Genomic DNA, 15,641 nt, shown 5'->3' on the forward strand with positions numbered 1-15,641 from the left:
AGTCAAGGTCAGTAACACTGGGAAGGGATCTCCCACCTGCTGTAATGACGGCTTTTGTCTTGCCAACAGCTGCCCTTGGCCTCATCACAGCACAGGGATCAAGAAGTAGCCAGAGCTGCTGGAGGGGAAGAGCAAAATGCTTTTTCCAAGGGAAGGAGTTTGCATTGTAGATGGGACAGAGGGAAAGTGCCCCCTAGGAAGAGGCAGGCAGATCATCTACCCCAAGAGTCATTCCTGACTGTTACTAATATCTACCTCCCTTCTCCATTAACCAAGAACTAGGAAGGCACCTTCTCCTTGTCCTATTTCTTGCCTCTCCTGGTGGCTCTAGCCCAGGTAGATTTTAAAATCTTCCCCCCAGGTTTGGATTGTTTAAAAAGCCTGGCCAGTTTCAAAGCTGTCAAAGGATCATGGGATAGCAGAGTTGTGGCAGTAGGGGCTTTCTTAGCATTTAAATCAGGTGGTAAGAAAGACTCCCCAAGTAAATTAGAAATGGACTGAGGGAACTAATAATACAGCTGAAATGGCCATTCCCTTTTCTACTCTGCCCCCAACCCCCAAATGGCTCTGAGAAGTCAGTCCATGACCAAGGGGTCACACACCTGGTTTGACTTGAACTGATTTGGAAGCACTTTGGACACCATTGCTGTTACCATTGACAGCATGACCCCCTTCCAGACTGGAAAGAGGGCTGAACTACTTTGCCCTTCAGCAGCCGAGGGGCCAGAAATCATTCACCATGAGGACCTTCTTATCATCCTCTGCAGTGAAAAGGAGGCTCCAGAAATGTTCCATCTGTTTCTCTGAAATTGCGATGGGCTCCTTGAGTACTATCCAGGTCACACTCTCACTCCAGGGTAGGGTAGTTAGGGACCCTGGGAAGGTTCAGTAGTGGTGGTTCATGGGGAGGAGGAGTTGGAATTGAAGCTGTTGAATTGGGCTTTGTTTCCCTGGGAAGGAGAGTCAGCAGAAACTCTGGCTTAGGGTCCTACAGGACCAGTTTAGGGTTTGAATCTGACTGTGTACAATGCATCTGTCAGTCTGTGCATGCTGGCATGTTCATTTCCAGTCTCCTGAAGATGCCAACCACAGCCAGGCTATCCGGGGCTGCCACTGCTTCTGCAAAGCTCTTGTCTTTTTACCCATTCCAGTGGACCAAGTGGAGCTCACTGGAGAAGGACTTCCTACCACTGTGTTCTAAACCTAAGCTGTGTTTTTGCCCCAGTGAAAAGGGAACTGCTTCAGCCAGTAAGGGGCTCGATCCAGCTCAATCCAGGGAGCCTTCTGTACTAAGTCCTTCTGGCCATGGCCCCAGCCATGGTGGCTAGTCAAACCGCTGCCACCGCTGTTGCCACTGCACACCTGTCTTGGCTACAGTTTTGGCTCCCAGGACTCACTCTGCCCTATTTGGGGTTTTCTTGGCAGCAATACTGGAGCAGTTTGCCATTTTCTTCTCCAGCTCTTTTTACAGATGAAAAAACGAAGGTAAACAGGGTTAAGTGACTTGCCCAGGATCACACAGCTAGTAAGTGTCTGAGACCAGATTTGAACTCAGGTCTTCCTGACTGCAGGCCTCTAGTCACTTCGCCACCTAGCTGCCCTCATTATCTCCACCTCTTGGCTTTTCCTGGTTTCCTTCAAGACTCAGCTGAAATCCCATCTTCCGCAGGAGGCCTTTCCCATCTCCTTCTCTGTGCCACCCCATTGCAAGTGTCTTCTCTCTGAAGTTACCTCCTTGTATGTACATAGTGCTTCCATCCTGCTCTGTCATGAGTTCAAATCTAGCCTCAGACACTTGCTAGCTGGGTAACCCTAGTCAAGTCACTTAACCTCTGTTTGCTTTAATTTCCCACCCTGGGTGGTTGTGAAAATCAAATGAGGTAATATTTGCACTTAGCACAGCGCTTGACATATAGTAAGTGCTTAATAAATGCTTGTTTCCTCCTTCCTTCTCCATCAGTATCAGAGCTCCTTTAGTGCAGTGACTATGTTTTTGCCTTTCTATCCCCAGTACTTAGCACAGTGCCTGGCACATAGTAGGTGCTTAATAAATGCTCTTGTCTGACTTAGTGACTTTCAATCAGTAGTCAAATATTTATTGTTTACTACCTGCTAGACATTTGTATGCTACTATATCCTTTGCAGAGAGGAAACCCTTTGAAGCAACCTGAGGCAGAGTTTGGAGATCAGAGGAAGTCTTCAAGGCACAAGGGGACTAGGGGACTACAAAATGGCCTCTCACTCCTGGATCTGGTATTTGACATGGGTACTGTGATTTCATTGGCATAGGGACCTTCCAAATGAGGACACTCTCCCCACCAAAGCTGATTAGTACTTGCTCTGCAACTCACAGTAGTAGAGATTTGCCCAGGGTGCTGACAGTGACTTACCCAGGTCACACAGCTAGTATGTGTCAGACTTGGGCACCGAACCCAGCCGGGTATCCCTGACCTGGAGGCCAGCTCTCTATCCACAAAGTCACCTAGCTGCCCCTCTTATCTCCATTTTACAGATGAGGAAACAGGGTGAAGTGATTTGCCTGATCACACAGCTAGTAAGTGACCGAGCCTGGATTTGAACTCAGGTCATCCTGACTGCAGGCCCAGGGCTCTATCCATTGTGCCCTCTAGGGGGGTCAGTAGGGTGGACGAGATGACCTCCAAGGTCTAACGCAGCTCCAAGATTAGGAATCCAATCATATAAATCTTCCATAAATCCCTTAATATCTCCAAGACACAGAGCCCATAGGCCTCTCTTGCCTATCAGTGCAATTTGCCTTTTTTTCTTCCTCTGACATCTTTCAAAAAAGTTTATGCTAACAACAACACTGACATTTGTATATTGTTGAAAAATTTGCAAAGAAGCTTATATTCATTGATTTATTTGAGCCTCACAATAGTCTTGTAAAGTAGGTACTAGAGCTGGCATTATCCCCGTTTTACAGATGAGAAAATTGAGCGACAAAAAGGCCTAGTACCTAGCCTATAGTCACAAAACTAGCAAGAACTGAAGTTAATATTTGGAGTGTGGCCTTTTTGACTCGAAGTCCAGCACTTTATCCAGTAAAGCAGAGGTGTCAAACACTTAGCTAATAACACTAATGCCTACACTACTCCCTTGAGTGAGGAGAACTAAATTAAAATTTAAATGGAAAATACTTAACAAAATAAACAAAAATACAATAGAGCATAGCTAATGTTAATATTGGGACAGCTAGGTGGTGTACTGGATAGAGTGCTGGACCTGGAGTCAGGAGGATCTGGGTTCAAATCCAACCTTAGACACTTACTAGCTGTGTGACCCTGGGCAAGTCATTTCACCCTGTTTGCCTCAATTTCCTCATCTGTAAAATGAGCTGGAGAAGGAAATGGCAAATCACTCCAGTATTTCTGCCAAGAAAACCCCAAACGGGGTCACAGAGAGTCAGACACAACTGAACCAACTCAACAACAAAAATGCTAATATGTTGTTTTCTAAGTCAATTTTCAGCCAGAAGGCTCTTATACATAGTTCAATGGCCCCATTTGTATTTTAATTTGACACTCCTTCACTAAGCCATGCTACCTCTGTAAGTAATGATTTATTATTATTGATCAATAGTTAATACTGATTAATAATAATAAGCAGCAATACTTTATTATTGTTATAGCTATTTCTACCAAGGTCCAGGTGGCCTTGCAGTAAGTACCCAAGGTTGTTTGACCAGGGGACAGAAAGAGGAAGAAGTTGCCATAACCTGAGCTTACCACCCCACTCTAGGACTTCATTTTGAGCTTCTCTTAGGGTTAGCTAAATGACCATTATGTCTAGCAGAGGGAGGGAAAGGAGGGAAAGAGGGGACTAAGGGAATGAGAACTGAGAAATGGAGTGCATAGGAAAGGATGGAAGACAAGAGAAAAAAGAAAAGAGGGGCTGGATCCTCTCATGGGAGACAAGAGGTAAAGAAAGACAAGGGGCAGAAAACAGGGCTGTAAGTAGTTTTATTTATTTATTTATTTAAAGCCAGATTGACAAGGGAGGGGACAGAAGATAGAGGTGGGACCAAGCTTGAAGACGTCATTCTGGACTTGATAAAACAGAGGTGATCCTGGAATTGGAGAGAGAGAGACAGAGAGAGAGGGAGGGAGGGAGGGAGGAAAGCTCCTTCCACTAGTTCAGAAACTGCCTTCCTTGGAGTGTGATCTGAGATTCCAGCAACCCCTGCTGTCCCCTCAGCCCTGGGGCTGAGCCAAGGTAAGTGGCATCTCGGCATCCACACTAGGGGAGAGGGGATTCCAGTCCTGGATCAACTGAATATTGCAGGGAGGAGGGTGCCTGGACCAAGATGACGAAAGAGTTGGTGCCAGAGCAACTGTTTGGCATAGGAAGTCAGAGCATGTCAACCAGGACCTCAGGTCAGGTTAGGACTGAGCAGCTGACCATGCGGGGACTGAGTGGGCGGGGGTACTCTGGTTCTCTTTCAATCAAATGAGATCATGTATGTATGTAAAGTGCTTTCAGAACCTTAAAGTGCTATACAAATGCAGCTCTTGTTACTTTTACTCTTTCCTGTTTGCTAAAGAGACCAGATTGATCCAAGAATACTCACCTGTCTAAATTTGTATATACTCTCCAGAGTAATTCCAAATAAACAGGCATCGTGGAGTAGTGGATAGACTTCGAGTAGAGATGACCTTGGCTCAGGTACTACCTCTGACACATACTGGCTGTGTGATCCTGGGCAAGTTATCCTACCTCTCAGTTCCTCAGGCAACTATAAAGTTGCAGAAAAGGTAGGCAACACGCCTACATGGGTAGAAGTTCCTTACCAGCAGTCACCTTCCCCTATGGAGTCAAAGGCCCCCTCCCCCTAAAAAACTCCAAGTGCTTAAAATATTTTAATGAGAATCAGCTGGATACAGCTACAACAATGACCAAAGCCAGAGTCTGAAGCCCACCAGGAAAAGTGGGACTGGCTGAGAAATAAATTGGGTAAAGATCTGGAACAGAGTCAGTGTGGCATGATGGTTAGAGTGCTAGATCTGAAGTCAGGAAGACCTGGGTTTAAATCCTACCTGTGACACCTACTAGTTACACCATCATGTAACCCTGTGGAAGTCACTTAACCTCTCTCCCTTGGTGAGGGGGTTAGACTAGATGCGTCTAAATTCATTTCCACCTCTTAATCCATCGTCCTATGACCCTATGCATCCAGTCAGCGCCTGCAGAATGAAAGCAAGCATCACAGTGCCCTGCAAAACCGTAAAATTTTGGCTTAGAGGATCTGACTCTGGGGGAATGGAGAGAAGTTCTCCCAAGATACCTCAAGGAGAGGGTCAGCAGAGCTGTATAGGGAGAGCAAGACCCCTGCCTTTCTCTGCTATAAAGATAGACTTCTGTTCAGACATTTGATCAGTATGCTAGGGCTCCTAGTTCCTATCTGATTATGTGAAAACAAGAATAAGGATAATGTCACCTTAAACCTACATAGTTCTTTCTAGCTTTCATTTGAGCCTTACCTTAATCTTAGACAAGGCAGGGCAGATACTGTTATCCCCACTTTATGGATGATGAAACTGAGACCCAGAGAGATTAATGGAAACCCTTTGAGGAAAGGGACTTTGATTTTGTCTTTCTGTCCCTAGCACCAGGCACATAAGTGCTTAAGAAATACTTTTTGATTGATTAATTATATAGGCAGGATGAGCTCTGTACATAAGCATGGTAGACATTTTCCCAACTGATGGGCTTTGAGGGCAGTTGGGAAACATCTCCCAACTTTACCTCCATCTAACCTTAACTTACTAAAATGATACATCTTCATTAGCCTGAGTTAAATTTTCAAAGCCCTTCCTTAAAATGCAACTCCTTTTGAAGGAGTAGCCAATCATGTAAGCCACCATATTGCATTTATATTTGTCTCTCCTCTGATACATGCCCACTGTGTTATCCTGGGCAGATGTGCCTCTCACTGTCGCAGGCAACTTTCTGAGACTATATGTCAAAGAGTGAATGGTAATCTGTACTAGAGGATGTTTTCTCATCAGGAACTCCATACAGGTTCTATCTGGACAAAAACAAAAACAGAAAAATTGAGCTTGATTCGGCTTTTCAGATCCCCTTTGATCACCTAGCATGGGCTGAAAGCAATGAGGCACAGAAGCTATCGCTCTAGATGGAATCTGAGGGAGGTCCAATAGCATGAAGTCCTTCCAGAGAGGACAGGTTTCATCTGGACACTCACTGAGGGAGTCCTGGTCAGCCAGAGATGGGCATGGGGGCACTGGGTACCTGGTAGGATTGGGAGAAAGGGAGGAGGATGCTGACAGAAGGGTGTGTGAAATATACAAAGCTAGTGATCATGGCGATAAGACACAAAGATAATCTTTGTATATTTCATTTTTTTGTCTCAGGTTGGCCATGTCTATGATGGTGGGGGCAATAGTACCAAGTGAGGCTGGCAGAAATCCAGCAGTAGACTAAATGCTTACTCTGCTCCCTGAATAGCTGTGTGACCAAGAAGAAGTCACTCTGGGCATCAGTTCGCTTAGGGAAGTAGACAAGAAGATCTAGGGATAGGCACCCTTCCAGCTGAGATATCCTTTGTATCTGGTATGCTCCGGTCATTGACAGTTAACCTAATACCCCAGCAGAGGTCTCCCCCTTCCTTTTGTGAGCCCCACTGTGGCGCAGGAGCTGCTAGAGTAATCATCTTTTAAAGAGGACTGAACTTGGGATTTCATTGTTAATGGAACTCCCAGCGAAAAGAGAGATAGAACTTTCTATAAAGATAGGTTATATATAGAGAGATGCAGATGTGAATAGGGGAGCAAAGGAAGAAAGCTCATTCATTCATTCAGTACCTCCATTGCTTTCTCCCTCCTCTGAATTGCACATTCCTGTGCCAGAGTCATTCAAACGTAGAGAGCTCAGGATTTGGGAGAGTGTTTTCCAGGGGTCTCCTCCATCCATCAATTTGTGGACTGGCTTAGCAGGGTCCACTGGAGGGGCTCCCTGAGAGCCTGTGCACATCAGTCTCTGGATCCAGATTTATAGAAAGTTACACTGGGGTGGGAGTGGGGTGCGGGCATTTCAGTATCTGTCCCAGATCAGGAACTGGGAGGGCCCCCAAAGATTATCTGGTCCAACCCTTTTATTTTTCAGATGAAGAAACTGAGGTGACTTGTTCAAGGGCACCCAGCTAGTTAGTGGTACAACCAGGGCTAGCATATCTTGGCTCCCAGTATACTGCTATTTCTCGTCTACTCTGCTTATTGGGTCCAAGATAGAAGAGCAAGGAATAGTTCCCATCAGGCATGTGTGGGGGCACCTTTATTCCAGGTCTTTAGGAGGACTTTGGTGTTATCCTCTGACACTTCTCTGGTCATCAGTTTCCCACTCTGTCAAAAGTGAAGATTGGACTAGATGTCTCCTGTTCCCTTCAAACTCTAAGTCATATGATCCAGTGAGCTCCATCCGAGGTTCCTTCTAGCCATAGCTTTGTATGGCTCTTTGTTTCTAATGAGAGGCTGCATGAGGATGAGCAAAATTAGCAACAGGTCCTTGTACATGGGAACAGAGGTCACTTTCATCTCACTTTGCTCAACTCTGCATCCTTAGTCCCATTGCCCTGAGTGTAAATTTGAGTTTGAAGCATGAGTCTATCTCCCTCTGGCTCTTCCCCTTTATCAATCCCACGAAAAACCCCGCTTCTTTCTCATCTCTTTCCAACTTCTTTTCTCTTAAGTCTTTTGAGCTGTTCCTGGGCACTGTCCAAAGGGAGAACGTGGAAAAGAGCAGGGGGAGGCATTAATCAGGGAAGGCAAGATGAAGGGGCAGGTGGCCCTTCCTCTCAAGGAGAAGCTGCTCCCTCTATTTACACCCACTCAGGGCTTTAAGAGATTGGGAAATGGAGACAATTAATCTGATAAATCAGGTGAAATGGCTTTGTGGGGGTGGGGATGGGGGTGTCTGAATTTTAGATAATAATAAGGCAAAGTAATGACAGTCCCCAATTCTATGAAGGGCTATTACCTGTAAATTGGATTTTCTTCATTTCCATTGAGGACAGAAGAAAGAAGAAAGAAATAGGCTTATGCTACAACAGGAAGAAGGTAGGCTGGATCTAAGAAATGGAGAGATGGGCTAATTTGACGGTTGTCTCCGGTACAGGAAACACCCAAACCTAAATATGACAGACCCATAGAAGCCCAGAATGTCAGAGCTGAAAGGGACCTAAGGAATTATTTTATCCAACCCCATCATTTTACAGATGAAGAAACTGATACTCCCAATAGGCACATCATTCCCAGCTCCAAGCCCTTTGATTGTTTTCTCCTATTCTGAGAGCCTAGAGAACAGAGTGATGCATTTTTAATTTGAAATGTGTCTTACCTCTAGGTGGAGGCAGCTGGTGACTCAATGGATCAAGCACTGGGCCTGGAGTCAGGAAGACCTGATTTCAAATCTGGCCTCAAAAACTTACTCCTAACTGTGTGACTCTGGGCAAGTCACTTAACCTCTGTTTACCTTAACCCACCGGAGAAGGAAATGGCAAACCACTCCAGTATCTTTGCCAAAGAAACCCCATAATGGAGTCACAAAGAGTCAGACATGACTGAACAACAACCTCACTTCTAGGTATACTTTAATATATGAACAATATTTTTTTCTGCAGTAACCACGAGAAAATCCCCTGAGTTCAAATCCTAGCTCTGACACTTACTACCTTTGTGGACTTGGTCAAAATCACTTTACCCTTCTCAGCCTATTTCCTCAATCTCCTCAGCCTCAATGGCCTTTGAAGTCCCTTTTAGTTCTGAATAGATAATCCTACGGACTGGGTAGCTGGGAGAAAGGATAATAGGGTCGTAGATCTAGAACTGGAAGGGGACCAAATATCATCTAGCCCAATGCCCTTACATTGTGGTTCTTGAGTTGTTTCAGTTGTGTCCGACTCTTCATGACCCCATTTGGGGTTTTCTTGGCAAAGATTCTGGAGTGGTTCACCATTTCCTTCTCCAGCTCATTTTACAGATGAGGAAACTAAGGCAAACAGGGTACAGTGACTTGCCCGGCTCACACAGCTAATAAGTGTTTGAGGCTGGATTTGAACTTAGGTAGATGAGTCTTCCGGACTCCAGGCCTAGTGCCCCATGAGCTATGGCACCACCTAGTGGCCTGCCCTTATGTTACAGATGAGGAAATAAAATTGCTTACTCAAGGTAACACACAGGTAATAAGTGACCCGGGTAAGAGTTGAATGTAAGTCCTCTGACTCCAAATCTGGCACTCTTTCCATCATACAACCCTCCAAAATCCACAAGCTAAAAACACATACACAAGAGCACTCATGCGTGGGCAGGCATTGCTATGAGCACACACACAATTCTGTTTCCCATAAGAATCAGGCAAAAGAGGGAAGCATTTCAATCCTGTGACCTCCTACAGGGAGTCTACCTGGACTGAGTCATCAGCTTTCTGCTCTCTCTCCCGGCTCCAAGACCAAAGCTCTTTAAGTTATCCAATTCAAGACAGGATTAAGAAAACCTACTTCCCATCACCCTAATAATTACAACATTATTTGTTTTTTTTAAGTAATATTTATTTATCTGATTGATATCAGTAAGGAACAACTCCCATTTCTACAGTGCTTTCAGATTTACGCAGGAATATGTTCCCTTTGATCTCTGACGCTCTGTTCTGGCCACACTCCCTACCTTGGACGGTCCTGACCCGTCACCACCAAACTGGCTCGGCAAATTGCCAAACCCTTGCCAAATCCCTGCCAAATCCTGCTTGACTCACCTCCAGTACTTTGAGACAATATGACATCCAGGAAAAAATGCTGAATTTTGAGGCAGAAGAGCTGGTAAACCAAGTTCTGCCACCTGTGTGACTTTAAGTAAGTTGCTGACCCTCTCTGGACCATGGGGTCCACCTGAGTTAAATGGTTCCTTTCAGTTCAGAAGTGTGATTATCCCAGGCTCAGTCACAACTACTTTGTAGATCTTCAAAAGCTGCTTTACGAGTGTTCTTAAGTCTATTTCTTGTCTTTCTCCTCTCTCTCTCTCCATCAGATTCAGAGTTCATTGAGCATAGGGATACTATCTCTCCCATCAAAATGGGATTTTCCAAAAAGTTGACATTGTCTCCTTTTTATTCTGGATTGCCCCCGCTCCCCGGCACCCAGTACAGGATCCTGTTAGGAACCTTAGTAGGGCTCAGTCTGGGACATTGACTGACTTTGTTCTTTCTTCCTTCCTTCTGTCTCTGTTTCTGTTCTAGGTCACCCAGCAGGATGAGAACCTCAATGTGCTGGCAACTGCTACTATTCCTTTCTGTATTCCCATTCGGAGAGACTCTAGACAAGTTTGCTCCTGTTGAGAACCCTGGATTCACAGGTACAAGCTATCTGAGGCAGGAAAGTGGGAAAGATGGGAATAAAGATCTCTCATTACCCATTAGGTCAACACACACACACACACACACACACACACACACACACACACACACGAGTCATCAGATCAAAATTATCATATTCTGAATATAGATTGCCTCTGAATATGTCAACTCTATATACTCATATGATATATAAAATTTTCTGAAGTCAACCTTTGTGGGATTAAAAAATACACTCTAATAGATACAAGTGGTATTAAGGATCAGTCTGGGACATGAAAATCTGATGAGGTCATTGTGAAGTGGCTCAGGTGAAACCCAGAGAGATTCAGTGACTTAAAGTCACAGAGTAAAACAATATGGCATCATGACCAGGTTCCAGACTGGGGTGGAGGATGGCAGCGCTGTCCACCAGTGTGGTCCATGAGCTAAGAGAACATCCTGAAATGAAAAGAAGTCGACTCCTAGGTTGCATCCCTACTTGGCTTCTTGTTTGCTGAGTGACCTTGGGCTATTAGTTTAATCTCTCTGGCTTTCCCTTTGTCCAACAAGAGAGTAGAGAGAATTACTCCCTGATTGTTCCAACAGGAAGGGCTCATGCGATCATGATCTAGAACGGGAAGAAGTTGTAGAGATCATCTGATCCGACTGCCTCATATTACAGGTAAAGAAACTGAGGCTTAAGGAAGGGTAGTGATCTGTCCAAGGCCACAGGTAGTAGGTAACAGAGCTGGCAGCCAAATTCAGGTCCCCAAACCACAAATTCGGTATTCTTTCTACCCAATCACACAGTTTCTTAGTCCTCACTCCAAAGGGTCTCATCAGCACTGGAAAATGATGCAAACCTGATCAATAAGTCTCTTCTGAAGATAAGTACTTCCTAACCTAGGAGTAGGGGACTTTAGAACAGAGTTTTTCCCTAGAGACAGTAAAGCTTTACCCTTACGGAGACTTTTAGAGTTTGGGTTGGGGTTTTTTTTTTTTTTTGAGGGAGTTTGAGACTATGGCCCAAGTCCTTCCTCCAGTGGTCTGCCATGTTGGGCATTGTATGGAAGGGACACCCTCACCACCTTAGCCATCTCATGGACTGGAGGTGGGGAGGGGGAAGCAGGATAGAGAATCACAGGGAAAGGTCCTAACTCAAACTTCATCAAATCTGGGCAGTTTTCATTCTGCCACCTCCTTTTTCACCAGAGTATTGGGGAAGAGAGAACTTGTAGCTACCAAGAGTCAGCCACCCTCCCCCTGCCATACACAGAGTTCTCATTTCAATTAATCTGACACAATTTGTTGTGACTATTGTGTGAACTCAAAGCAGCAATGTTGTTCTTCCTGCCAAAAATCATAGCAAGTTTAACAAGGCCTTGGATCTGAAGTACCTTCCAAATTAGCCTCTTGTTAACCTCATCAGCTGAAGGGGAAAATGAGACCAGGAGAGGAGAATTCAAGTTAAGGTCACCCAGATAATTCAATTCATTAGGCATTCAGATCAGCTGTTGGGGCTCAGCAATTACTGTAATCAAAACCTTTGGGGAGGTGATGGAGCCACTGTGGTTATCATTTCCCTTCTAGAGATGGGAAAACTTTTTTCAGAAAGATTGAGGGATTTACCCATAGTATCTCAGCCTATGAGGCAGGATAGTGTATTGTGGTGGAAGGAGATCTGAAATGAGGGAGTGACTTAAGCAGAAAGAAGGAGAATGCGGGAAGGGAAGGGAGTGAAATGACCATATCATCTTAGAACTTGTGATAGGAAATGCTGGTCAAAGTCTGACACGCAGCTTAGACTTGGAGAAGGAAGATTTCAAAGGGTTCAGAGAAAGGATAGCTAGGATTGCATGGGCTAAAATTCTACAGAGGAAATTGTTCCAGAAGAGATGGGGAAGATCAAGAGAATAGGATTCTGAAGACACAAAGAGAAGCAATTTCTGATGCAGAAGAAAAGGGGAGGGGTCTAAAGAGACTGATGTGGATTCACAGGAAACTCTTAGACCAATTTAAATATTTAAAAACATACAGACAATGAAAGCAAAAGAAGGTCACAGGAAAGCTATAAAAAGGGATTACATGACCCTGTAAGAATACTGTCAGGAGTGTTAAAGCTCTGCATTGAGCTGGGAATAGTAAAGAAAGCTAACAAAAACAAAAAAGGGGGTGGTGGTGAAGTGGATAGAGCACTGGCCCTGGATTCAGGAGGATCTGAGTTCAAATATGGCCTCAGACACATAACACTTACTAGCTGTGTGACCCTGGGCAAGTCACTTAATCCTATTGCCTAGCCAAAAAAAAAAGGGGGGGGGGTTTAAAAAACTGTATGGAGAAAAAGAGAATGCTCAACGAAGGGATAGGACTGATGCTTGAGGTAGATGGAATGATTTTAACATGAGACTGAAGACAGAGCTGCTCAGTTTTTACTTTGCTTCTATTTTTTCAAGGAAAATGAGCCTTGGATATATCTGTCCAATGGCAGATAATTAATAGGGAGTTAAACCCAATATAAGTAAAGAGGTAATAACTGAGGCATCTAGTAAGGAGGAGGGACAGCTAGGTGGGGCAGTGGATAGAACCAGAGCCTGGAGTCAGGAAGACTCATCTTCTTGAGTACAAATCTGGCCTCAGACATTTACTAGCTGTGTGACTCTGAGCAAGTCACTTAAACCTGCTTGCCTCAGTTTCCTTATCTGTAAAATGAGCTGGAGAAGGAAATAGCACATCACTCCACTATCTTTGCCAAGAAAACCCCAATGGGGTCATGAAGAGTCATACATGACTGAAAAACAGCTAAACAATAAAAAAGTAGGGAGGCACCCAGCTACTCTTGATGAGTTCAAGGTCCAAACAAATTAGATCCCAAGGTACTGAAAGAGCCAATATGTGATTATTTAGCCACCACCAGTGATCTTTGAAAGGTTGTAGAGAGAGACAGAGGTATTTAAAGACCAGAGGAGGGTAAATGTCAAAAAAAAAAAGAGAGAAGAGGAGATTTTGGAAACTGTAGGGCCATGAACTTGACTTTGATACTTGGCAAATTTCTAGATCATAAAGGGATGGCAAGTAAACATCTGAAAAGGGAAACAACCTCAAAGAGCTAGCATGACTTCATCAAGAACAGGGCAAGCCAAACGAAACTCAGGTGCTCTTCTGAGAGGGTTACCAGACTGGTAGAACAGGGAAATGCTATGAATATTGTTTACCTAGATTTTAGCAAAGGATTTGGCAAAATCTCTCATGCTATTCTTGTGCAAAAGCAGAGATGTAGGTTGGAGAATACAGTTCAATGGATTCAGATATGGTTAAATGGCCAGACTCAAAGAGTAGTCATTGCAAATGACTCAATGTCAACTAGGATAGAGGTCTCTAGAGTGGCACTTTCATATTTAATATTTTTATCAGTGATTTCGCTAAAGGTATAGATAGTAGGTTTATCAATCTTCCAAATAATATAAAGCTTCCTCCTTCCTTCTTCCTTCCTTCCTCCCTCCTTCCTTCTTCCTTCCTTCTTTCCTTCTTCCTTCCTTTCCTCTTTCCTTCCTTCCTGAAAGTTCCTCAATATCTTTGAGCCTAGGTTTCCTTTCTCTATATTAAGGGATTGGATGAGATGATATCAAGAATCCCTTTAGGCTTTAAATACTACGTGATTCTATGGCTCCAAGACAGCTTCTGAATTTGTTAAGCAGCATTTAAGTCTTCTATGTACAGGCACTATCAGAGGTACTGGAAGTACAAATGGGGAAAGGTCCTAGCTGTCAACTGTACCATACAGCCCAGTAGAGCTCTACTGCCCCCTAGCGTCTTGGTTTTCAGGCACAGAGGCAGTCAGACGCAGCACCCCATTTCCCAATGGTATACTGCACTAGGACCCTACTGGGCGATTGATTTCAGCAGGGTCCTGCCCGGGAATTGTAGACTACGTACTTAATATTCTGCGATAGGAATATGTACCCAGGGTACTTTTCTGGGTGGTTTTGGGGAATAGAGGAAAGGAAATAATGTGATTTGAGGCCCTAGACACTTTCTCTGGTCTCTAGTCCAATCCAGAATCACAGATTCATATTTTCAGAATGTTAGAGTTAGAAGGGGGTACCTTTGAGATGACCTAGCCAAGCCCCCTCATTTAACAGAGCAGTAAACTGAGGCGCAGAAAGCTTAGCAGACAAGATCACAGATTTAGAACTGGAAGGGATCTTAGAGGCCATTTTATCCAACCCCCAAATTTTTCAGATGGGGAAACTGAGGTCCAGAGAGGTGAAGTGATTTGCCCAAGGCCATACAGGCAGTAAATGATAGGGATAGTATTTAAACTCAGGTCTTCTGATTAAAAAATAAGTAATCTTTATATCAGGAAGGGGGTGGGGAGCAGCAAGGCCCTGAATGCTCTGGGGAAGTGTTGCTACCTTGAATCCAGTCCAGGGTTCATTGCCACATAGGGTTGAAATGCTAGGCAGTATTTGATTCAGCATCTCCATGTGGCTTCTCTGCCCTAGGACAGCGTGGCCGACTCCTGGCCCACCTGATTCCCTGGAAACGGAGGCCCCAGTGTCCCGAGAAACCAGAACAGACAGAACAGACACAGAAAATGGCACGACTCTGCCCCTCTGATGAGACCCCTGACCCACTGTGGCCAGGTCTGTGCCCCACTCGTAGCCGACTGATCGCAGCACCCCAAGGAGCCTTGCTGGTGGAGCGGGAGAAAGATCTGTCCGCCTACAATTGGAACTCCTTCGGCCTGCGTTATGGAAAGCGACAGACAAGAATTGGAAAGGCTCGGGTGACTGCCTGATAGAGACCGTGTGTGTCCCGGGATTTAAAATGAATTTCAACCTAGGGACAAAGGTTTCAAGCAAGGGGGCTGGGCTTTTTTCTGGGGGGGGTGGGTAAAGGGAGAAAGTTCACTGTCCTGAAAAGATAAAAGAAATTACATCAACAACTTTATCTGCTTTGTGGCTTATTCTACTGTTACTCGTTTTTCAATCATGTCCACTCTTCATGACCCCATTGGGGGTTTTCTTGGCAAAGATACTGGAGTGGTTTGCCATTTCCTTGTCCATCTCGTTTGACAGATGAAGAAACTGAGGCAAGTGGGGGTTAAGTGATTTGCCCAGGGTCACACAGCAAGTGTCTGAGGCCAGATTTGAACTCAGAAAGATGAGTTCTCCTGACTCCAGGCCTGGCACTCTATCCTCCATGCCACCTAGCTGCCTTTTTCATTACTAATGATACCATCACTTTCTCTACCTTGGTTACATTTACCAACCAGCAAG

The 15,641-nt window shown here is 44.7% G+C and overlaps 1 protein-coding gene and 1 pseudogene across 2 annotated transcripts; one reads left to right on the plus strand and one right to left on the minus strand.

Moving 5' to 3' along the window:
• Positions 1-649: 649 nt before the first annotated feature.
• Positions 650-5,769, minus strand: LOC114049423 (annotated as a pseudogene).
• On the plus strand, positions 4,189-15,218 carry KISS1 (KiSS-1 metastasis suppressor). 2 transcript variants are annotated; one of them, XM_027870846.1, is made up of 3 exons: positions 4,189-4,233; positions 10,267-10,382; positions 14,865-15,218. In XM_027870846.1, exons 2-3 carry the CDS (start codon positions 10,280-10,282, stop codon positions 15,158-15,160), a joined length of 399 nt encoding a protein of 132 aa, XP_027726647.1. In that variant the 5' UTR covers positions 4,189-4,233; positions 10,267-10,279; the 3' UTR covers positions 15,161-15,218. The 2 variants fall into 2 exon arrangements, with proteins under 2 accessions (XP_027726647.1, XP_027726648.1); XM_027870847.1 differs by lacking the exon at positions 4,189-4,233 and adding an exon at positions 9,795-9,883.
• The last annotated feature ends 423 nt before the right edge of the window (positions 15,219-15,641 follow it).

This window comes from Vombatus ursinus, unplaced genomic scaffold, assembly GCF_900497805.2.
Source record: "Vombatus ursinus unplaced genomic scaffold, bare-nosed wombat genome assembly UNPS02014798.1, whole genome shotgun sequence".
NCBI lineage: Eukaryota > Metazoa > Chordata > Mammalia > Diprotodontia > Vombatidae > Vombatus > Vombatus ursinus.